Source organism: Sander lucioperca, chromosome 12 (assembly GCF_008315115.2).
Source record: "Sander lucioperca isolate FBNREF2018 chromosome 12, SLUC_FBN_1.2, whole genome shotgun sequence".
NCBI lineage: Eukaryota > Metazoa > Chordata > Actinopteri > Perciformes > Percidae > Sander > Sander lucioperca.
The window spans coordinates 18,209,786-18,233,948 of record NC_050184.1 but is presented as its reverse complement, the minus strand read 5'-3'; the positions used below and the strand labels follow the sequence as shown (position 1 = coordinate 18,233,948).

The 24,163-nt window shown below is 43.6% G+C and overlaps 1 protein-coding gene across 5 annotated transcripts in view; it reads right to left on the bottom strand.

Annotated features, from left to right (window-relative positions):
* Positions 1-3,870: 3,870 nt before the first annotated feature.
* Positions 3,871-24,163, bottom strand: part of mapre1b (microtubule-associated protein, RP/EB family, member 1b) — a 22,148-nt gene continuing 1,855 nt past the window's right edge. For 2 of the 5 annotated variants that reach the window (XM_031283895.2, XM_031283894.2), the window contains exons 2-7: positions 20,040-20,173; positions 15,827-15,972; positions 12,516-12,717; positions 12,303-12,412; positions 10,033-10,185; positions 7,521-8,958 (exon numbers count right to left, since the gene is read on the bottom strand). In XM_031283895.2, coding sequence (XP_031139755.1) covers positions 8,914-8,958; positions 10,033-10,185; positions 12,303-12,412; positions 12,516-12,717; positions 15,827-15,972; positions 20,040-20,160 — 777 coding nt within the window. In that variant the 5' untranslated portion in view covers positions 20,161-20,173 and the 3' untranslated portion in view covers positions 7,521-8,913. Of the gene's footprint in view, positions 4,119-7,520; positions 8,959-10,032; positions 10,186-12,302; positions 12,413-12,515; positions 12,718-15,826; positions 15,973-20,039; positions 20,174-24,163 lie in introns of those variants that run through there. The other 3 variants (XM_031283892.2, XM_031283893.2, XR_004102252.2) reach the window with 2 other exon arrangements.

The following is a 24,163-nucleotide window of genomic DNA, read 5'->3' as shown; positions in this document are numbered from 1 at the left end:
AATAAGATAATCCTTTATTAATCCATCCATCCTTCAGCCGCTTATCCGGGGTCAGGTCATGGGGGCAGCAGCTCCAGCAGGGACTTCCGTGGCTTGGGAAATTAACCAGCTCTGATTGGGGGATCCCGAGGCGTTCCCAGGCCAGGGTGGAGATATAATCTCTACACCGCAATACTGCTCCTGCTGCTCTGATTCTCCAGGCCAATCTCCCGCTCCATTGTCCCCTCACTCGCGAACAAGACCCCTAGGTACTTGAACTCCTTCACTTGGGGTAATGACTCATTCCCCACCCGGAGTAGGCACTTCCTGCTGAGAACCATGGCATCCCAGGCGCTTTACACTCGACTGTGAACCGATCCAGTGAGTGCTAAAGGTCACGGGCCAATGATGCCATCAGGACCACATCATCTGCAAAAAGCAGTGATGAGATCCCAGCCCACCAAATTGCAACCCCTCCCCACAACGGCTATGCCTCGATATCCTGTCCATGAATACCACAAACAGGATTGGTGACAAAGCGCAGCCCTGGCACAGGCCAACACCCACCCGTAACGAGTCCGACTTACTGCCGAGAACCCGGACACAGCTCTCGCTTTGGACGTACAGGGATTGGATGGCCCTGAGAAGGGACCCCCTCAGCCCATACTACCGCAGCACCTCTGACGTGACAAGACACCCAGCTCATGAGACGAGACACGAGATTGGGTTTACAAGATCAAAACAAGATTAAAGAAAACTTTAAGTTTTAATGAAAACTTCAATGAAGAAATAAGACTGGAAAAATAGTCCTTTAATCAATCAGAAGTCACAAAATGAAAAACGAGCAGTGAAAGGTTTTGTCTCCTGTATAACTAACAATTACACTGTTACTTATTCCATATGTACGGTGGAGAGAGAGGCTCTTCACTCAGAGAACCAAGGTTACAACATAACTAAAGTGTTTTCTGGCAGTAGTTGAGACCAGTTGTTTTGTACTTGAATTTGTCATTGTACAGTAGACAGAGAGAAATAAAGCTTATTTTACTCTTGTTTCACAGTGATTACGTTCTAAAGCACAAATACATTACCATCAAACACTCAACAGATGATTTTCGTGAAGACAGACGCTCTTTTCTCCTCTGCATTTTATTCATTGCAGCAGTAGACAAGGAAGTAGGCTGCTCTAGTATCGATTTATGGCCATTATAGGACGAAGAGGGAACATTTCTCTTTAATATATAATACCGTATAGAATATATTAAGTAAAGTTAGGTTTTGCTGTCCACTTCCCGCCTCATTTTAAAAAGGACGGAGAAAGAGAGCGATCTGCATGAGACAGCACCACAGACGCACGTGTGTCTCAGCCAAGACAGAGAGAGAGAGAGAGAGAGAGAGAGAGAGAGAGAGGGTTAGTAAAAGTCTAGAAACAAAATAAACTTATCATCTTCAATCAAATGCCTATAATCTAATAAATCTGTATAAACTGTGCCATGCCATCCCTTAACCTGTCAGCAATCCCACGTGTAAACAGCTTATAGTCAGTATTCAGTAGAGTAATAGGGCGTGGATTGTCAATATACCTTTTATCTTTACCATGTTTAGGTATAAGAGTTATTAATCCCTGTTTCATTGTCCATGTTCGTGTCATATTCCTTATGATGTCATTTATAGCATCAAATAAAAAAACTTTTTATATGGGGTTAGGGGTTAAAAAAAAATGTGTAGAAATTTGAATTTTTTCTAATCCCCTGAAATAAGATGTATTTTTTCCCCTTTCCTCAATCCATTTAGTTGAAGACCTTATGTAACCTTGTGCTTTTTTGACATGCACAGACCTACACACACACACACACACACACACACACACACACACTTACCATTTCCTTCCTGTCTCTCTGTACAGGCAGGTGCAGTTCCTCTCCTGTACAGCAGAGGGTGGTCTAAATAAGCTGCAGCACACTTCCTCAGCCTGCCTCATATTTCAAATGACAAAATATGGATGCTTTTCTACGGATAATTGGCACCAATCTTTGCTACAAAATAAGCTGTGGACTGGGTATTCATGTTTTACAAATATATACTTGTTACAAGTAGTGTACTGACCATGTACTGCCAACCAGCAATTGAGGAAGTTTTGCTAAAAAGTACTATTACTACCACACTGTGAAAATATCCTGTAACAAGTAAAAGTCCTGCATTCAAAACCTTACTTTAATAAAAGTGTACAATCAGCAAAATGTAGTTAAAAACGTACCCCTTATGCAGTAAAATGTTCCCTGTCAGTGTCTTCCTTATTCTGTCTGATGTTTCTGGATTCATATTCCTGCTGCATTCATGTGTATGTTGCATTTAACTGCTGTAGAGGTTAAGGTTGTGCTCATTTTAACTCCTTTATATACTGTTGGATAGTTTAATCTACAGCAATTTTCAGCTTTGTGATGATGCATTTCCCAGCTGATCCAAGAGGCTTTTTAAATACTTTATTTAGTTAGTTAGTTTATTTATTATATATTAAAGAAATACTTCATCCTTCAGTTTATCACCAACATTCAGCATCAACACATCTGGAGATCCGTGGTTTTCACTGGACAGGAAGGGGCTGAAAAGTAACTAAAGCTGTCAGACAAATGTAGTGGAGTAAAAAGGACAAGATATTCCTCTGAGATATAGTGGAGTATGAGTAGAAAGTAGCAGCAACAAGGGGCGGCCTCTAGCCCACCCAGTAAGAGCATGCGCCCCATGTAGGCTGAGTCCTGCAGCGGCCTGGGTTCAAATCCGACCTGCTGCCCTTTGCTGCGTGTCATCCCCTCTCCCTCCCCACTTTTCTGTCTATCCACTGTCACCATCTAATAAAGGGAAAGCCCCAAAAAAATAATCTTAAAAAAAAGAAAGTTGGAGAAACAGAAGTACTTGTGTTTCTGCTACTACTACTACTACTACTACTACTGTGCCTCCGGCCTTATGTAATGTTCCAGCTCTGGAGCGCTGAGGGTCAAAGGTCAGCCTCAGGCTGCCTGGACTGAAGGATCACGTGGGATTCACAAAGACTGCCGTTGTTTTCTTCATGTTATCATGTTCCACTCATTTACTGCATGTTTCCTATTTACAGTGAAAAAACCCATTCACTACTACTATACAATACAACACTACATGAGCATTTCTACAGACCACGGTGGTGTAGGCACCACCAGAGACTCGAGTCCCCATCTCTGGTAGGCACTCACTCAAGTTGACCATTTAAATACACATTTGAAGTACTGACACTTTAAATGAATATTTTGTGAGACTTTGTACTTCTACCACACTGCATTAAAAGAGGTTAAGACTGTATTACATCTATGCGACACCTTTTGAGTGAAATGTTTCAACAACTATTGAATGGATTGAGATGAAATTTGGTTAATCCTTCATGTTGTCAGGGTTATTTGTAATAACTTTGGTGACCCTGGGACGTTTCAGCTAGGGTCATCATCGGGTCAGCATTTGAATTTGTGCAATATTTTAGTTTATGTATATATGTTAATATAAATAGCTCACATTAGTGTATTGTGTCGATAGTTAACTTAATTTAATATTGTATGAGGCGTTTTCTTTTACGGGGTGTTCCTTCCTGAGACTATTTAGCAGAGCCTCTGGAGCTTAACTCCGCCCAAGACCATGGGGATTGGTTGGATTCGAGACTAACTCAAACCAAGCCGGTAAACACGGGTTGATCCCTGGTCATGACAACTCAGATAGGACCTGGTGAGAAACCAGGGAGCGATGCATACCAATGACTTTACACGCTGGAAATGAGTCCTGAAACATTGATTTCATATCTACTGGGAGCTGACACCTCGTGTGTTAATGACAGTCACACTGATTCAAGAAAAACAAACAAACAGTCCAGCGTGGACGTGGAAATACTGGTTTTTATTGTCTGTACCAAACTTGATTGAAGAAAATCGAGTTTTCCAGAGTATAACAAACACATCAAAGTCCAGCATAAACAGGAGAGACTCACAGTGTTCACGCTTATCAGCACGGATTCTTGAGAGGGAAACGCGCAGAGGTCACACAAGCACCACCGTTACCTTTGAAGCCATCATTTCACTTTGCTCTGACATTTCCAGCAAACACACACACACACACACGCACACCTGTGTGATGCTGCACCACTTCAGCCAAACTGGGGATCAGCAACGGAAACATGTTGATTTAAAGGTCCCATATTCTGCACGTTTTCAGCTTTATACTTGTATTTTGAGTTTCTACTAGAACATGTTTAAAGTAAAAAAAACAAAACATTTTCTGATACTGTCTGAATATACCTGTCCTCTGTCTGAAACAGCATTTCCAATTCTTCCTCATCTGCATTCTAGGTGTCATTGCAGCCAGGGAATGACTGTAACAGCACTGTAGCGGCACTTTCTACCTACTTTATACAACCGTACGGAAGTCCTGACGGCTCAGTTAAAGGCACAGTTTCTGAATACAGGCTGTTTGATACGTTCACAATATTTATATAGCACCTCGACCTGCTTTATAATAACAAAAAGACATGGGCATTGTTTTTGGTTTTTTTTACAATTTGGGACCTTTAAACTCTTAGTGGAGATAAAAGTTACGGATCCCCACAGTGGCCAAAATGTTCTGAGCATGATCTGTTTCAGGCGTGTGTGAAGACCACACACAGTCCTCCTCAGTAACACTTCCAATAACCCATATTACAACCGTCATAAAACCAGACCATTGTCAAAGCCTTTCCCGACATAACCGAAGATCTCGTCGTGTTACCAGTCACACCTGACAGGTGACTGAAGTGACGACAGTTGGTATTAAGATTCAATAAATACAGACTGTTAGGGAGCTAGAGGAGGAAGCTTACATTGGCACTGGGTTCAGTACAGAGGCCAATACGTAAAGGGGGACGTCTGCTCCCTCTTGCATAACGAAAAGCACTTCTTCACTAAGGCTCGACGCCACTCAGAACTGCTCGAAATTTGTCTACAGTTTCAAGTGTTCCAGCTGGCCTCACAGTTTAGAGAGAGACCTCAGTGTGCTACCGTTTGTCTTAACACACAGGAATGGTATTCCACTAAAGACATGTCAAACTACAGGACATCTTTAGGAAACTGGAGCTTCAAAGTCTTGTAACATAAAGTCCAGTCTTAGGAGTATTGTGCAAGTCAATCAGCATTTCAATTCATTCGGGGCATTTACTTCAGTCCCATTAGAAAGGTTTAACCACTATCAATTTGACTTTCAACTATGTAGTTTGCTTTGGTTGCGTTTAGTTTTCATTGTACATATTTGGGAAGTAATCAACTATTTTGATAATCAATGTATCCTCTCAGTACGGAAGCCCTTAGAGGCAAAAAAACATTTCTTTTCTTGTAATCCATCTTCTAAGTCTGATCTAAATTGTTTTCTTTCATATGATTATGACCTAAGAAAAGGTGGCAGGATCATCTTTCAAAAATGTTTTTGTTAGAATATTCATTACAGCCATAAGAGGCTGACGTGCAGCACCATCCCTGTGTTTGCACCGATTCAAATCCATTTCTGTAACAGGATTACTGTAGGTGTAGGTGTACAGTATAAAGTTTGTCTTTGTCTAATGGTTTAAACTTTGCTTTTTCTCTAACCACAACATGATGGCGGGGAGGGTTGCCAGGGTTTCCGCGGGCTCTTAAATTCACTGAAGTATAGTGTTCTAGGTCTTAAATTCCCCTATGTCCGTGTAATGCTGCCTCTAATGCTCATTGAAATGGTTTTTATTATTCTGGGGTGTTGCAGTTTTTTCATTCGTCCAAATATAATTCACTGTAATTACAGATTATTATTACGCCGTGTCACTTTTATTCAATTTGATACATTTTTATGTTGCAGGTACGTTTGTGACTCTTTATGTCGTGATATAGGTCTTAAATTTCATTCATAAAGGTCTTCAAAAGTCTTAAATGTGACTTGGTGAAAGCTGCAGAGAGCCCCAGTTGGGGATCTGTTTTGTTGGTTAAATACCAATAAAAACTACTTAATAAATGCATGTCTAGGTAATGTAAAGCCTCCTTCACACATAGCTCCTGGTAAATGTCTGGGCTAACCTTTCAGGTACAGCTAGTGATTTCCACCATTCACACATGCAGCCCCAATCGAGTTTTTCACCAAGTCACAAACAGAAGAGAGAACTATTGAGATCAGAAAGTTCTTCCGTGCCTCTCACCGCTTCCCTATTTGAGTCGTCTAAGCGAAAAGGTCAAAAATAAAAAATCCTGACTTAAGAATAAAAAAATGTGAGGATTTGTGGGTTTTCTTTGTTTTAAATCATTATAGACTCAACTAAAATATTAACCCAAATATCTCTGGGTTTTGGTCAAATCAAACAAGATATTTCAGTACACAACTTTCTGATCCGAGAAATTATGTTTCAACTATTTTGAAAACGTGAGAAAATAATCAGCAGAGTCATCAGTGAAGACAATGTTTAGTTAGTTAGTACATGCTCATGGGACCAAAGAGAATGCTGACAGTAAGGAGCAGCTGCTTGTGTGGCCACTTGGCCTGTATAAGCACATTACACCAGAAAATAAAAGAAGGACCTGCAGAAAAGTCCTGACTTGCACTTTCATTTGATGTGTGGTTAAATCCGAGTCAGATGAACAGCAAAGGAAAGGGAGGTTTTTATTCAGTGCCCCAGTTTCAGGTGACCAAACTTATATTTAATATTTGGTCAAATCCTTTTTAGTCCTGGACCTTCACATGTCCCTCAGACATCAGCAGACACTGAGATTTGCCAGATTCACTTCCAACTTTTGAGAGGTTTTGGCTTTAGAAATTGCGCCATACGACTGATGAGGTGATGGACTCGCACTAAAACTCTCTGGTTGACTCATCTGGCTGATCATTTTCCTCCTGCAATGTCCAAAAATCGGGTGGCTGTGAGTAAAACGAGTCCTAAAGCAATCACACAAAAAATGGATGTAAAAAGTCCCAAATTAAAGATGAAAGTCAGTCAGAACTTTAAGCTCATCTTCATACCCAGCATGCTGCAGGGCGTAGACACCACCATACCAAGGTGGACTGCGCTCAGATCAAGAAACGCCGCAGTTCAAATCACTCTTAATAAAAGCTTACATTCTGAAAAAAGTACGATCTGGAAATTGTTTCTAAAAGCCAAAGTACGTTTTTTTGTAAGTGCGGTTTTACTAAAAGGCAACTACCAGAAAATACTAAAAGAATGTATACCCAGGCACCCTTTGATTATGGGCAACATTCCCCCCAAACGGCAGTGCTTGTTAAATGGTGGAGTTAGCGGGTCTCTGATGGAGAGGTGCTCCATCAGCTGAGGGGAAGGATCAGCCCAGCACCCCGAAGATAACTGATCTGAATTTCAATTCTACGCTAATACACGGAGATACATTTATATCACCGTGGAGCTAACTGCTGGTAAAAAACACCCACACAAGTCATCAGAAACCCATGAAATTAAACTAAATATGGATATTTAGTTTGCTGTATGACCATTAGATGGTCTGCTGCAAGCCGACACACAGCTTTCGTCCAAAACACCTCCAACGTTGTTTATTTTCAGAACACGTTAAAAATAGGACTAACAGTACAAACATTTGCCCAATAAGACTAACATTAAAGTAAAATAAAAAAAAAAAAATTATGAAAAATGTATTCTTATGAAAAGGAATTTGTTATGAATAAGGCCATCGATAAAGTTATGTACTTCAATAACAAGAAGCCCTGCTAACAGAAAACAGATTGTTGTTTCAAATCAGGTAAAAAAAAGTCAAAGGACAGTGGGGGGGGGGGTACTACATGTAGTGAACTCTGGATCTCCCCCCTCAGGAGGAGTTTTCTATTGGCTGAAGCCTAAGTAAGGGTCACTGCTATAAAACAGTGTGGGGGGGGGGGGTCTACACATCGAAAACTACTGGTAAGCTGTCTCACTCAGCGTGTTGATCAAAAGTCCACTGGGACAAAAAGACACTGTCCTGGAGCTGATTTAAGACTCCTCCAGTGTGGACACCGAGCTCGAGTGGGAGCATGTGGGGGTGGGGGGGGGGGCTGATCTGCTACAAGAACAGCAACCAAAATTGTATAAGAAATGAAATGGAGTGAGGGGGGGGTAATACAGATAAAACAGTAGCACACATTTACAAACAGGACAGAATCAGGAGGTCTCCTTGGTGGAAGAAAGGCAGAGAGAAAGCCCCCCCCCCCCCCGACTGCTGCCTTGTCCCACACTAAACCCTGAGCCCTTCATCAGTGTCACACATATCGGCTACATCAAACTGGCTAAGGTTCCTCAACGCCTGCTCACACACAACTCCAAACCTACTCAATCCATCTCCAAACTAAGGGCTGGAGTTGGGAATGTGGGGGGGTTTCTCTGGGCATGCATCGTCCTACAAATTAATAATCTAATTCAGAATCAACAGGAGAGACAAAATCAAAGCAGGTGGCTTAGTGTGGGACAAAGTGATGACAGCCGGGTCTTCAGAGGAGCTTTTTCACGTTGGATTTGTTTCAACACATACAACCACACACGTGTACACACACACACACACACACACACACACACACAGAACATCACCGTGTTTTTCACACTCAAGTCCATTACAAAAACCAGATATGTACTGCACAATCTGGTTTGGGGAAGGATGGAGTACAGGAGAGGGTGGGGGCCTGGGACTCTGGCAGACTGACAGGTGTGGAGGAAGAGGAGGAAGAAGAGCCTTTGACCCAGGCCTTCTTGATTATTGTTAAAAGAAGAAGGTGGAGGAAGAGGTCCGGCAGGTTGGGATGTGGGTTCAGGGCTGGCGGGGCACAAGTCGACAGATCAGGTCTGGTGCTGGATAGAAAACCAAACTGGCTGTCTTGGCTTGAGAAAGGATCTCGAGGTGGGTGTGGAGACCAGGCCATCGCCTGCAGTCTCCAATATTAAAACTCCTCCTGCTCCTCGGCATCCGGGATCACGAAACCCTCCTGAGAGAGAGAGAGAGACAGACAGAGAGAGACAGAGAGAGAGAGAGAGAGTTATAAATGCTGTACAGCTCGTTTCATCTAAAAACATATTTAACATATTTAGGGTGTCAGGAGTCTCCAAATCCATAATTCCACCATTGATGTATTCCAGCAGTGCCAGCGTGCCCCTCGTAGAGCAGTACTGGGTCTCAGCAGAGAGCCATCATGGTAGACAGGAGGTCAGTCAGTAGCCTCAGGGAGCACGCCACTCCTCTGCTGGAATTTACTGGGGCTCAAAGAAATGGGTGTGGGATCCAGGCACAAATAAACTATGGAGGGGGGTGTGTGTGTGTGTGTGTGTGTGTGTGTGTGTGTGTGTGTCTCTGTCTGTGTTTGTGTGTCTGTCTCTGTGTGTGTGTATTTGTCTGTGTGTGTCCGTGTGTGTCCATGTGTGTGTGTATTTGTCTGTGTGTGTGTGTCTGTCTGTCTCTCTGTGTGTGTGTGTGTGTGTTTATTTGTCTGTGTGTTTGTCTGTGTGTGTGTGTGTCTGTGTTTGTGTGTCTGTGTGTGTGTGTGTCTGTGTGTCTGTTTGTCTGTCTGTGTGTGTGTCTGTGTGTGTCTGTGTGTGTCCGTGTGTGTGTGTCCGTGTGTGTCTGTGTCTGTGTGTCTATCTGTGTGTCTGTGTGTCTGTGTGTGTTCATGGTGATGAAGGAACATGTCAGGTGTTTCTATGACACATCAGGCTACACACACACACACACACACACACACACACACACACACACACACACACACACACACACACACACACACACACACACACACACACACACACACTATCTGTTGGTGGATTCATTCACTGTTGATTTGAGTCTTTTCATCTGATTCATCAACAAGAAAAATATTAAATATAATTCTAGTATTATTTATGGCTATATTTCTGCTTAGTTATTTTCTATGAATAATAGTAATAAGTAATAAATATCATAAAAATGTAATTTTGTCTTACATATAAGACAATATAGTGACAAACTGAGGCCATTTCATATGCACCAAGTCCTTGGGCTGCAGAATGAATGCCATGCCTGAACTCACGTCTGTGGCGTAGAGGATGTCGATGATCCTCTGCAGCGTGGGGTCACCCTCTCCTTCCTTCTCCTGGCAGATCAGCTCAATGTTCCTCAGCTTACCAAAATAAAAGTCTCTCTCCTTCTCCATGTCCTGAATGGTGGATTTCAGCATCTCCACCTGCAGCAAACGGGCCAAAACAGTACTTTTTCTTTCTACTTTTTTCAGATGACTTCTGCATTTTACAGTGCTTAGGTGCAAATGAAGTCATGTGCTCATTTATTGCATGTGCGCATATTGGTGACGTCACCGCACAATTATTTGCATAAAGTTGAGTGGTTGTCTGTTGCAGCAAGGGAGCGATCACTAAAGCAGAACTTGGAAGAGCAACTTGTCACTAAAATAAAAATAGCTTGTCCACCTTAAAGGATAACTACTGTTTTTATTCAACCTGGGCCCCATTTCCTCACGCATGTGTGTCTAATAGACTGACGGGACCAAACATCTTTATATTTGGTGATTGTTTTTACCACAGACAGGCTCAGATTGTTATTAAAAGTGTCTGACAACATTATGGATCTCAGGACGTGACTTACTGTCAGAAGACAGCGGTGTGGAGAGAAAAAGGCGTTCAGGTAGTCTGTTGTTTCGGAGCAGGGTACAGAAATGATAGGTTTGTGTTGTCTTAAAGATTTTCAATGTAATGGCTCAATATTTAATTTATAATAATAATTCTGACGTGGAGGTCTATCCCTGGACACATCCAGACCCCAGATGTCTGGCAGCAACAGGTCCTCATTACGTGGTGCATTCAAAGTTATTGCAAACTACCCTTTTCTCATCCGTTTTTGTCTTGTAACAGCAATTTACTGATGAAAGAAGTAATTATAGTTTAAAGTTATTATTACATTTTTAATAATCATTTAAATTCCCCCGTTTTTTTGCTGATCCGAAAATTGATCTGATCCGTGACTCCAAACCGTGGTCTGATCCGTGAGTTTTGTGATCTGCACTATTTGAGAGGGATAGGAAATTATATTGCCAGCCATTATCTCATGGTTTCATTATTAAAATGTGTGGTATACTTACATATGAAATTAATTGCTCCAACTATAGGCAGTTTGAAACATGGCAACCGTATTGTCAATTTCGGCAACCAAAAGCTGATGCCTGGTTGCCAAGCCGGCAACCACTTTAAAAAGTTAGCGTTGAGCCCTGCAATATACACTTTTTATATATGTTTTTAAATGGTCTTTACACCCTGAGAGCAACAAATAACTTATGGGCTCTAAAAACGGAGCGAAAAAGATGTGTCATCTGGAGCTGCTGTGATCCTGTAAAAACTCCCACTAATCAAACCCAACAACCACTTTTTAAGAACCAATGAAATGCCTCCTTGCCCTGCTGCTCGTACTCTACCCCCCTGTGAACGAGCCTGAGCTCAATGTGCGTCTACGCCACCAGATTTACTGCAAGCCTGCTGGAGAATCAAGGAGAAAACTCAGCAGAAGTGGCCACTGCCGCGCTGCTTAAAAGGCAAAGAAAAGAGACTAAAGCTGAAAAAGCAGTGACTAAAAAGCGCTGCACATACACTTAGAGAACAAACATTGGCATAGCTTTTAACCAATCAGAATTGTCATGGGCGGTGCTAAGTTTCGCACGGAGCCACTGCAAAACCTCTCAGGTTGGACAGATAGTCTAGCTAGCTGTCTGGATTTACCCTGCAGAGATCTGAGGAGCAGTTAACCATAGTCCTCACAAATCCACCAGATTTAAAATTCCAACACAAAGAAAGCGGAAGGAAACAGAAAATACATGCATCTGGCAGAATTTCCTGCAGCACCGGAGCAATCCCGGAAGTGGACCGTATGATATAGACTACCGAGAGATAAACTGTACACAGACTGCACTGCTACGTTCACAGCTATAACATTACTGCTAACTTCTTACTCCCTCTCTCCACCACACCCTCGCTAACAGGTGGGCTGCAGCTGACACTATGTGGGCAGGGTGTGTATGTGTGTGTTTGGCTGTAACACTGTGTGCCACTGTGTATGCAACCATCATGGGAACATTTGAGCAAAAGACAGCAGTGCTCTTCACTTAGTTTTTATGCTTAGGTGTTGGGCAAATCCACTTGTGCCTAAGCCGTATAAAAGCAAAGCAGAAAACCCTGGACTAACTTTCCATGTCCTCTCTGAAGACACCAATAAAGCTCATTTTAAATAATCTGCTTGTAGTAGAACTGAGTCATTTCACTTTCAATAGTGACTGTATGGAGCAGGTGATGTGCTGACCTCATTCATAAGCTCCGCCCTTTCCTCGTCGCCTCCTCCCATCCCCGGCTTCCTCGCACTGACGTTAGCCAACTTGGGCGCTACCTTGGCAACAGGTGGCCTTTGAGGAGCTGAAGAGACAAAAAAAGAGAAGGTTATTAACTTAAAAAGTGTAACTTACCAGCGTTTCCCCCATAACATTTCAAACGGTGTGACCCAAACCAGAGCTCTGACCTTGACTGAGGGCCTTCTTCGGGGTTTTGGTGAGAGCTGACGTGGCAGTGTTGGGTATGGGCATGGCATCCTGGCCCTGCCTAGCCTCCACTGGGTCGTACTCCTTCCCATCATAGTTGGCATCAAAGAACTTCTTAAACCACTGGACATACTCAAAGTTGTCCTGGAACTTGCCCTTCACCAGTTTGTCTACTGGAATGATCTGGAAGCAAAAAGAGAGAGAATAAGGACCAGGATGTTTTAACAGCTGTCTGCCTGGTAGCTTCTGATTAATGGCAGTGTGCGCCACTGCTGGTACGGTTACTACATTAGCACTGTCAATACAGTTCATGTGTTTTTGTACCGATACCAAAAATCATATCTTTATTAGATACCTTCCGCTGGATTATGATCTTCAGCCCCTACAGCACCAGAAAGTTTAAATAAGGTGTTGTTGAAATATGGAAAAGGTCATGAGGCTTCTGGGTATTATTCTATGCTTAGGCAGAACCTGGTCAGCCCTCAAGAAGACATGGGAAAGGGATCTGAGTGTTACACTGGACGATGAGGAGTGGGACAGAATCTGTAGGAATACTAAAACTATGTCACGCGATGTGAGGGTGCGCCTCATTCTGTTCAAGATCATGCATCGCTTCTGTTGGACGCCCTCCAGTTTTTAGAATTGGTCTGAAAGACCAATCAAATTGCTGGAAATGTAAGACAGAGGACATCCAATTACTTCATGTCCTATGGTCCTGTGATAAAGTCCAGAATCTTTTGACTGTGATACATGATGACCTATGTCAGACTGCAGGGACCCAGGTTCCAGTCAGTCCAAGATTAGTTTTTCCAGATTGGATGTCTACACTAGGAAATGGGGGAAGGTGTGTGAACTGTGAAGGACGCTTGGCCCAGAAACATGTCTTCAGTTCTGGCACATAATTAAATACAAAGCAGGCCAAGACAGTGAGGAAAAAAAACCATCAGTATAAAAAAAAAAGAGACGTCAGCAGTAAATCCAATTACTCAGCCAATCAGGAAGCTGACATTATTAGACAATTAACAAATCATGAACAAGGGCGGCACAATGTCGGGGATTATAACCCTGGACGGCTATGAATACCAATGACATAATCTACATTTTTCAAGTGTCTGTTACACCGACCTATGAATCAACACTGTCCACTCATTTCAAACAGAGCTCAGATCTAGAGTAATGACTTCAAGCAAATGGACGGCAGGAAGGAAGGAAGTTGAAACATGAATAAATGATGGCAGCCTTGTCATCGTGTTGAGTCTGAAAACAAAGGACGACTAAGCTGGATCTGCCCTGCCCGTTATGTTGTTATTACAAAACATTTTGGTTCCTGTTCTCATAGCAGCAGTTTCAGTTTCAAAACCGGATTTGAAATATTTGTGTCTTACCATTCTTTATACACCACCGTCGCTCTATAGATGAATATTCTTTACAGTTAAGAGTAAAGAATATTCATCCTCATCAAGTGTGTGTGAGAAGAGTAAAGTAAGTATAGTTGCAGTGTTTTCCTCACCACAGGAAAGAGTGGGCGGGTAGCCCAGTAATCTAGACCAAGATTACGCAAATCCTCAACAACCAGGCAGCATGATTCATGTTTAGTTCTACTGATGACGGCTGTAAATATTAAGATACTATTCATGTGATTTTGATTGTGAAGCAGCACCAGAAGATAGTGCCTTAGAGCGTTTCCACACATGAAAGTCCGAACCAAGGTTCATGTTTTTGTTTCATCGTTACATTTGATCCGGTAAGTTTTGGTTTCACACTGCAGTTATGCAAGCGCACTAAAGATCTCTACGTGACAAAACTACGTCCTGCCGTCATCACATACGTGAGCTGCGTTTCCAGATACTTAGAACTGATTGGTTTGTAGACGGGCTTCCCCGTCCTCTCGTATCTCTCTCTGTGTCGGAGTTTTTTCTACTGACTGCTGCTCTCTCCTACTGACTGCTACTCTCCCCTACTGACTGCTGCTCTCTCCTACTGCCTGCTGCTCTCTCCTACTGACTGCTGCTCTCTCCTACTGACTGCTGCTCTCTCCTACTGACTGCTGCTCTCTCCTACTGCCTGCTGCTCTCCCCTACTGCCTGCTGCTCTCCCCTACTGCCTGCTGCTCTCTCCTACTGCCTGCTGCTCTCTCCTACTGCCTGCTGCTCTCTCCTACTGCCTGCTGCTCTCTCCTACTGCCTGCTGCTCTCTCCTACTGACTGCTGCTCTCTCCTACTGACTGCTGCTCTCTCCAACTGACTGCTGCTCTCTCCTACTGACTGCTGCTCTCTCCTACTGACTGCTGCTCTCTCCTACTGACTGTTGCTCTCTCCTACCACTTAACAAGTAAACTGCTGATGTATTCTCTGCTCTGATAGCCAACAGCTGTCTGCTCTGGGCACATTCACCGTCACTCTCTCATGTGGCCTACACACTAAGCACCGAGCTATTCCTTAAAGGATCTTCCCCGGTCTTGTAACACAAGGAGAGCCTGCCAGAGCTTCTTGCATTTGGTCCGAAAGTCCGAACCATCCAAAAAATGCTTTCACACTATAAACGAACCGGACCGAGACCACCTCTTTTTATCGGACCAAAATTTGGTCTTTTGATCCGGACCGTGGTCTGGGGGATGTTTCACACCTCTAATTTTGGTTCGGATCAAACTGAAAAGTCCAAAAGTCCGGACCAAATGAGGTATGTGTGAAAACGCCCGTAATCAGATTTGGACATTTCTATATGGAGATTCTTGTATTTTTTTTTTTAGGCAAAAGTATGGTTTGAACAGTGTCTTTCAGTGACATGTAATGGGTTATCTATGCATTTTGTATATTGATCATATTGTAGTCATAAGGTAAAAGGTAAAAGTTATTTTCATTGACGACTGGAGGCCAGCCGTTCTTTGTTGGAGGTCCAGAAAATATTCCTTCTTTTTTTTTTTAAACCACAGGACTTCATTTGGCCTCTAAGAATCCCTTTGTATAAACTGGAATTTTGAAGTCACAACTATAGTATTAGCCTATGTTCTTGTTCATTTTAAACATCCTAACAAATGCAGCCACAGTGAGCATCACAGCTTTTATCACCGTTGCTCACGGCATTGACAGGTATCAGACTGTATGAACATTTTGCATATGCATGCGTGAGGGGCTGCTTATTTTAAAATACATTATACGTTTAAAACTCAGGAGCAAGGTCAATCAACAACAAAACATGCAATTTGTTCAGACCTTCTGCACGTAGTAGAACACATCTTGTAATTTAAAGCGGACATGTACAGGATGTGCACTGGGTGCGTGTTGTTACTTACTTTGTCGACTCCCATCTTTTTGAAGGAAACCTGCAGAAGCTTGAAGTTATGGATGTATTCATGCTCCAGCTTGGCACCAAACTTAACTTTCTTCAGAGGCACAGAGTTGGGAAAGAGCATGTCCATGAACTGGCAGTAGGCAGCACCTGTACGATTAAAATGATCCACAAATAAATAACAATGTCCAATATAGTCTAATTGTTACAAGGACTGAGTGTGTGCTGCATGTTCAAAAACTCCATTTAGGTATTGATTAGGTGTTGAAAACTACAAATCATAATCCATGGGAACTACTTTCTACAATATTACCATTGCCCAAACACTACTTGTCTTGACTTGACTTGACTTGACTTAGAGCCAATTGAGTCCCTTTAAAACTGTATTTGAGATATTAAGTCATGGATGGCAGAGAACTTTCTCCTGCTCAACCAGGACAAAACCCAGGTCTGGATTACTGGTGATCAAAGAGAGAAATTGGATGCCAAACTGCAAACAATGGCACTTCAACCCAGCCAACAAGTCAAAAACCTAGGGGTCACATTTGATTCAGATCTGAACCTTGAGCCACACCTCAGAAATAGAACAGAATCAGCCTTTTATCATTTGAAGAACAATGGACGGACCAGAGTCCATTTCCATCCATCCGTCCATTTCTCTCCCGAGCCAACACAGAGACATCGGTGCATGCTATTATTACCTGTAGGATAGACTATTGTAATGCCTTACTTCCTGTTCTTAAAGGGGTGATAGAATGATTATATAGGGTATTTTACACTGTTCCTTAACGTCTCCTAATAGGGTATGGAACATTGGTTGGGCTGAAAATTGCCCGAATGCTATTTTATTAGGCCCTTAACTACCCTGTGAATGTGGCTCTATTTGGAACAAGAGCTTTTCTTCCAAATATGGTATGCTCATGAATATTTAGATGAGCTGCGCGGTGATTGGTTGAGGAACCCCATAGAAACACATGGAGACGAGACAGCAGGTCTCATATTTCAGACACTGCAAAGCTATACATTGTTTGTCGGGCTATTTCGTTATTAAATTCACTTCTGAGACTTTTTTATGCGAGAAATCAACTATATAAAGCTCAAATATGGGCCGTTTTACGAAAATTGATTTGCAAATTTGGTAAGACGTGTCGGACTTTAGGAGCTCCACACAGTCTGACGAGAAAGCGGCAACCTCCATAGCCAGTGAAAGTCACCGTTTCTCGGCTACTGGACTACTGGAATACTCAGGGCTGGCTGCCGGCATAACTAGAGTATATTTAGTTTGAATTTCGTCACGCCACTTATATAACATCTACCCCAAGGTCTTATAAAGCTAACAATGGTGTCCGATTTCAATTTAATGCATTTTTGTGAACATTAGCTAGGGATTTCGTTAGCTGCTACTGTCCCTTCAATCCTATGTGTACAGATCGCGGCTAGCTAGTTAGCTTCACTTTCGGCATAACTAGAGTATATTTAGTTTGAATTTCATCACGCCACTTACATAACATCTACCCCAAGGTCTTATAAAGCTAACAATGGTGTCCGATTTCAATTTAATGCATTTTTGTGAACATTAGGGATTTCATTAGCTGCTACTGTCCCTTCGATCCTATGGGTAAAGATCGCAGCTAGCTGCAGGCCCTGGAGCTCCATCAGGGCCTCGGCATTTTGTAGTCCAGTAACCCAGAACCGGTGACTTTGCGTGGGTATGGAGCGCCGCGGGCTTCCCTTCGTGACGGAGATCCAGCTAGCTCACAGCGAGCCGGAGTCTATGCAGTAGGACACGCCGGGCGGCGAGGCAGCACCGGCCGCTGTCACGTAGCCTGCTGAACTCCTGCTGAACTGCGACACACAGTCGGACAAAATTTGCAATTATCCATCAATTTTCGTAAAACAGCCCATATTTGACCTCTACATAGTTGATTTCTCGCATAAAAAAATCTCAGAAGTGAATTTAGTAATTAAATAGCGGACCTCTGGAGATCTGCATGACCTAGCTAGATTCAGAAGACTAAGCTGACCTCAGGTCAGTGGTGTAGCCTATGCTAATGTTGGGGCGTGACAAAGACTAGGAGCTGAGATGCTGATGTCAGCTTCCAGCTTTGTTGAGATTCGCCCGTTTTCAGAGGCAGTTTCAAAATGTGAGATTTGCATAGTAAAGGGGTATCAATGGGATTTTGAGCTTCTATGTATGTCCTATTTACCCTGCGAACTGTCCTTATTCAACTATGACAAGGTAAAATCGGTTTTGCATTCTATCACCCCTTTAAGAAGAAAAGTACTGCTCAATTACAATTATTACAAACCTCAGCTGTAAGGGGGCTGACCAAGACCAGAAAGAGGGCACACATTACACCGATTTTAAAGTCTCTGCACTGGCAGAATTGATTTTAAGGTCTTTATCTTGGTTATATAAAAGCTCTTAACGGTCTTAGCCCTAGTTATTGATCAGATTTGTTTTTCCCTTATGAACCCTCTCGAGCCCTCAGGTCTTATGGCAGTGGTCTTTTAATAGTCCCAAAGGTCTGTACGATAACTCATAACTTTTATTACTATGCTCCACGTCTATGGAACAGCCTGCCTGAGGAACTGAGGGTTGCCGAGAGTGTTGATATTTTTAAGGGCAAACTTAAAAGCTACCTTTTTAGGGGAATTGTATGAAGCACTTTGTGCTACATTTTCATGTATGAAAAGTGCTATATAAATACAGTCTGATTGATAATTGATTATTAAGTTTGGTTATAGTAGTGCACCTGGATATGCCATGCCAGCATCCACTGATCTGACACGCCTTTTTAAATTACACACAGAGGGTTTACATATTAACATTTTCAACTGCACGTGAAGGCAACGGAGAAAGAGAGAAAGAGATGAAGCTAGAGCTGAAGCGACATTCTTTGCTGTTGCAGGACAAACTCCTGAGAGATATAGATAGATATATATTATATGTATATATATATATATATATATATATATATATATATACATACATACATACTACATACATATATATATATATATATATATATATATACATACATACATACATACATATATACATATATATACATACACACATACATAAATAAATAAATAAATAAATAAATAAATAAAGGCCTCACGCTCTAAAGTTAACTGGTACTGGAAATGTTTGGATCAGCTGACAGGGTGCTATGTTAAAAATAGCTATACTATGTCAATGTTGGACGTACAGAAGCTAAATCCGTTAATGAAATAAAAATATATTCTGCAGATTTCTTAGTTACACCACAATGGGGTAGCAAAGCAGTTTTGTGTAAATATATATATTTTTTAAAAGATTATTTTTTGGGCATTTTTACACCTTTATTGACAGGACAGCTGAAGACATGATAGGGGGGAGAGAGGGGGAATGACATGCAGCAAAGGGCCGCAGGTCGGAGTCAAACCTGGGCCCCTGGGTCGAGGAGTATATATGGGCGCCCGTTCTACCAACTGAGCTATCCGGGCGCCCAGTTTTGTGTAAATATGCGTGCTATTTATTCTGAAGTCATGTCTGTCAATGCGAGACTAGCATCTAGCTAACACTGACATTGTGGGATGTTGGCTTCAGCGTTCTCAACCTGGCAAGCCCCGTGAACTTGGGAGTCTGGGGAGGAGGGGCTGGTGGAGCGGCTCTCTCCAGTGTTTCTGAATTTGGACTGGAGTAACCATTTTAAACACTTGCTGTCAGTATTACATATTGCACCTTTAAAGTGTTTTTTGAACATTAAAGCATGTAAACAAAATACAAGTATGAACCTGAAAATGTTATTATAATAGGTCCCCTTTAATAAAGGAGCAAGGCCACTAATGCTGATGTACTAGATCAGGACATCTCTAATGCATTCGCTATAAAGAATTAGACCTTCTAAGACATTTATCATAGGTACAATGTGTTAGTGCTTAACTTAAGTTACAATTCTTTTTTTTAAACTTCTACTTTCCGTGCCAGATTAAAGTTTTCCTAGTTTATCTTTGACGAAACAAAGACAACGTGGCTCATGTGATGGTAACAGAAGCGTCAGTGTTTCTTCCTCTCACATAGTCAACGTATTCATCATCAGCTGCGACTGGCCCCCTGTTCCACAATCACACAGTCATACTGAATAGCACACATGCTTTCAAGAGGTCAGACAACAGTCCATAAATGAAAGATATGTGGTCCTCCCATTAATAGAGAAAGAAGTTCTTACCTGTACACAACATTTCTATTTTGGTGAGGTTCATCTGTAGAGAGTCATTGATCCAGACCAGCATGTCATGACGACTCAAGTTGTCACTGGTCACTGAAGTCGAGTACACGTTTACAGCCATTGTCGGTCACCTGCTGACACAGAGCAGAGAACGAGTGTGAGAAACACGTACATGATGACTGGTTTATCTGTCAGAGCAGACAAACTCAAACTGATCACAGTACATAGTGGCTGACCGTTAATATGCATCCTTGACGTTGTGTCATCATTATGAGGCATCTTTAACTATACACTGGTTTGTACATAACATGACTAACTGTCTAATGCACAGATACATGGCATTCATTACTTCCAGTCCAGGCTGGACTACTGTAATTCCTTACTATCAGGTTGCTCACATAAGTCCCTTAAGACTCTCCAGCTGATCCAGAATGCTGCAGCACGTGTTCTGACAAGAACTAAGAAAAGAGATCATATTTTTCCTGCATTAGCTTCCTGTAAAATCCAGGATTGAATTTTAAATCCTTCTCCTGACCTACAAAGCTCTAAACGGTCAAGCACCTACATATCTTGAAGAGCTCTTAGTACCTTATTGTCCCACTAGAGCACTGCGCTCCCAGAATGCAAGTAACAACAGCTACTTGTGGTTCCTAGAGTCTCTAAAAGTAGGATGAGAGCCAGAGCCTTCAGCTACCAGGCTCCTCTCCTGTGGAACCAGCACCCAGTCCGGGTCCGGGAGGCAGACACCGTCACCACATTTAAGAGTAAACTTAAAACTCTCCTCTTTGACAAACCTTATAGTTAGGGAGTGAGGAGTTGCAGCGTTCGCCTAGACCAGCGAGGGAGGGTGTATAGCGGCAGACACGGCACCCCTTTTCTTCTCTGCTTCTCTTCATAGTCGTCAGATTCATCTACCAACCCTTACAGAGCTGGCTCAGGTCTGCCTTGGACCAGCTCTTAGTTATGCTGTTATAGTGTCAGACTGCCGGGGGATTCCCTTTGACACACTGAGCCCCTCTCTCCTCTCTCTTTCCAACTTTGTGCATCCATGTCCCAGAAATGCTTGTTACTAATCTAGCTCTGGGGAGCTTATTCCCTGGAGTCCTTGTGTTTTTGCTCGCCCAGCAGTTTTTCTTGGATTAGGGTGGCACCTAAATCATGGTTGCAGCTGTCACTGTGGTCCTGCTCTGTGCCCCGCTACACCCTGCTATGCCCTGCAGTACCCCGCTACACCCTGTAACGCCCTGCAGTGCCCTGCTACGTCCTGCTACACCCTGCTACGTCCTGCAGTGCCCCGCTACACCCTGTAACGCCCTGCAGTGCCCCGCTACACCCTGTAACGCTCTGCAGTGCCCTGCTACGTCCTGCTACACCCTGCTACGCCCTGCAGTGCCCCGCTACACCCTGTAACGCCCTGCAGTGCCCCGCTACACCCTGTAACGCCCTGCAGTGCCCTGCTACACCCTGCTACGTCCTGCTACGCCCTGCAGTGCCCCGCTACACCCTGTAACGCCCTGCAGTGCCCTGCTATGTCCTGCTACGCCCTGCAGTGCCCCGCTACACCCTGTAACGCCCTGCAGTGCCCCGCTACACCCTGTAACGCCCTGCAGTGCCCCGCTACACCCTGTAACGCCCTGCAGTGCCCCGCTACACCCTGTAACGCCCTGCAGTGCCCTGCTACGCCCTGCTACGTCCTGCTACGCCCTGCAGTGCCCCGCTACACCCTGCAGTGCCCTGCTATGTCCTGCTACGCCCTGCAGTGCCCTGCTATGTCCTGCTACGCCCTGCAGTGCCCCGCTACACCCTGTAACGCCCTGCAGTGCCCCGCTACACCCTGTAACGCCCTGCAGTGCCCTGCTACGTCCTGCTACACCCTGCTACGCCCTGCAGTGCCCCGCTACACCCTGTAACGCCCTGCAGTGCCCCGCTACACCCTGTAACGCCCTGCAGTGCCCTGCTACACCCTGCTACGTCCTGCTACGCCCTGCAGTGCCCCGCTACACCCTGTAACGCCCTGCTATGTCCTGCTACGCCCTGCAGTGCCCCGCTACACCCTGTAACGCCCTGCAGTGCCCCGCTACACCCTGTAACGCCCTGCAGTGCCCTGCTACACCCTGCTACGTCCTGCTACGCCCTGCAGTGCCCCGCTACACCCTGCAGTGCCCTGCTATGTCCTGCTACGCCCTGCAGTGCCCTGCTACGCCCTGCAGTGCCCCGCTACACCCTGTAACGCCCTGCAGTGCCCCGCTACACCCTGTAACGCCCTGCAGTGCCCTGCTACGTCCTGCTACACCCTGCTACGCCCTGCAGTGCCCCGCTACACCCTGTAACGCCCTGCAGTGCCCCGCTACACCCTGTAACGCCCTGCAGTGCCCTGCTACACCCTGCTACGTCCTGCAGTGCCCCGCTACACCCTGTAACGCCCTGCTACGTCCTGCTACGCCCTGCAGTGCCCCGCTACACCCTGTAACGCCCTGCAGTGCCCCGCTACACCCTGTAACGCCCTGCAGTGCCCTGCTATGTCCTGCTACGCCCTGCAGTGCCCCGCTACGTCCTGCTACGCCATGAACTATTAAAACTACTATTTATAGTCATAGTTCCATTATCTTTACTGTGACTATTATTACCACTGTTCATCACACCCCCAACCGGCACCGTCAGACACCACCTACCAAGAGTCTGGGTCTGTCCAGGTTTCTCCCTAAAAGGAAGTTTTTCCTCACCACTGTTGCACTGAATGCTTGCTCTTAGGGGAATTGTTGGGTCTTTGTAATTATAGAGTGTGGTCTAGACCTACTCTATCTGTAAAGTGTCTTGAGATAACTCTTGTTATGATGTTATTATACTATAAATAAAATTGAATTGAATCAAGCCACTGCGGTTATTATTATATATTATTTTTGTGGAGACAAAGTCGTAGATAAACTATGGCCTTTAAATAATAATTTACTCTTAAATTTTGTGGCAATACCAGGCCTGCAACTAACAATTATTTTCATTATCAATTAATCTGCAGAGTGGTCTGTAAAATTTAAGAATATAGTACAAAGTAGGGCTGGGCGAAAAATCGATTTTATCGATTAACTCGAATGTGTAGTTAACGTCGATTTGTTAAAATGAAAATCGATTTTCTCCTTAACATCCGCCAACGCTCCCCTCTGGGCTCCCATAGCTCCGAACGGGCTCAGCCCTCGCCCCGCGCGTTTGCCATAGAGATACACAAACAACTACACGACGACTAACGACTAATATTAATTCTTTTCTTAACTAGTAGTTTCATTACTTACTTATCCGTAATCTCCGCCGAAATGACCGGCAGCTCGCGGTGCTCTGTCCCGGGCTGAGAGTCACCTATTCTCGGATAACTGAACCACCAGCTACCGCTGACCTAAAGGACCACCATGCGGGGCACCAGAGGCGGTGTTGAGGAACTCTTTTGCGGCTCAACACATCTACTAAATGCCGCTGATACGACCGAGCTGTGACGGAGGTCTGTAGCGGCTTAAACAACTAGCAATCGCCGCTCTGTAGCACGGAGCTCCTCTTCGACGTTTGTTTCTACCGCTAGTTACTACGAAGGCGCTTGCTACAGGTATGCTACATTCAAGAGACCATGGGATGTTAATGTACGTTACTCAGCAACAGGTGGAAATAGGGGCAAGGTTGCGCAATAACGTTAAAATGATTTGAACTTTTAGCGAGGAACGAGAAGTGAATTACCTGTATGTGTGAAAACAGCTTTATCTCACGCATCCGTTTGTTTGTTGAATATATAGCACCCCCCCATCCATAAAAAGAGAAAACACTCAAACCAATTTATATTTCCACAAAATTGGCATGAATAATCATAATGGTATACATGCCCCATGTGTGTGCGTGTGTGTGAGTCAAAACAAAATAAAGTTAAAACTTGTTTTGAACAATTTCTTTGTCATCTGCAGATTGATTTTAAGTAGGGGGAGAAAAAAATCGATTTAAATCTTAAATCGGATTTTTTTGGAAAAAATCGGGGATTTTATTTTTAGGTCATATCGCCCAGCCCTAGTACAAAGAAATGCCCATCACAATCATTTCAGCTCTACACACAATAGTATAATTCATAATTAGATTTATTATAATATAAT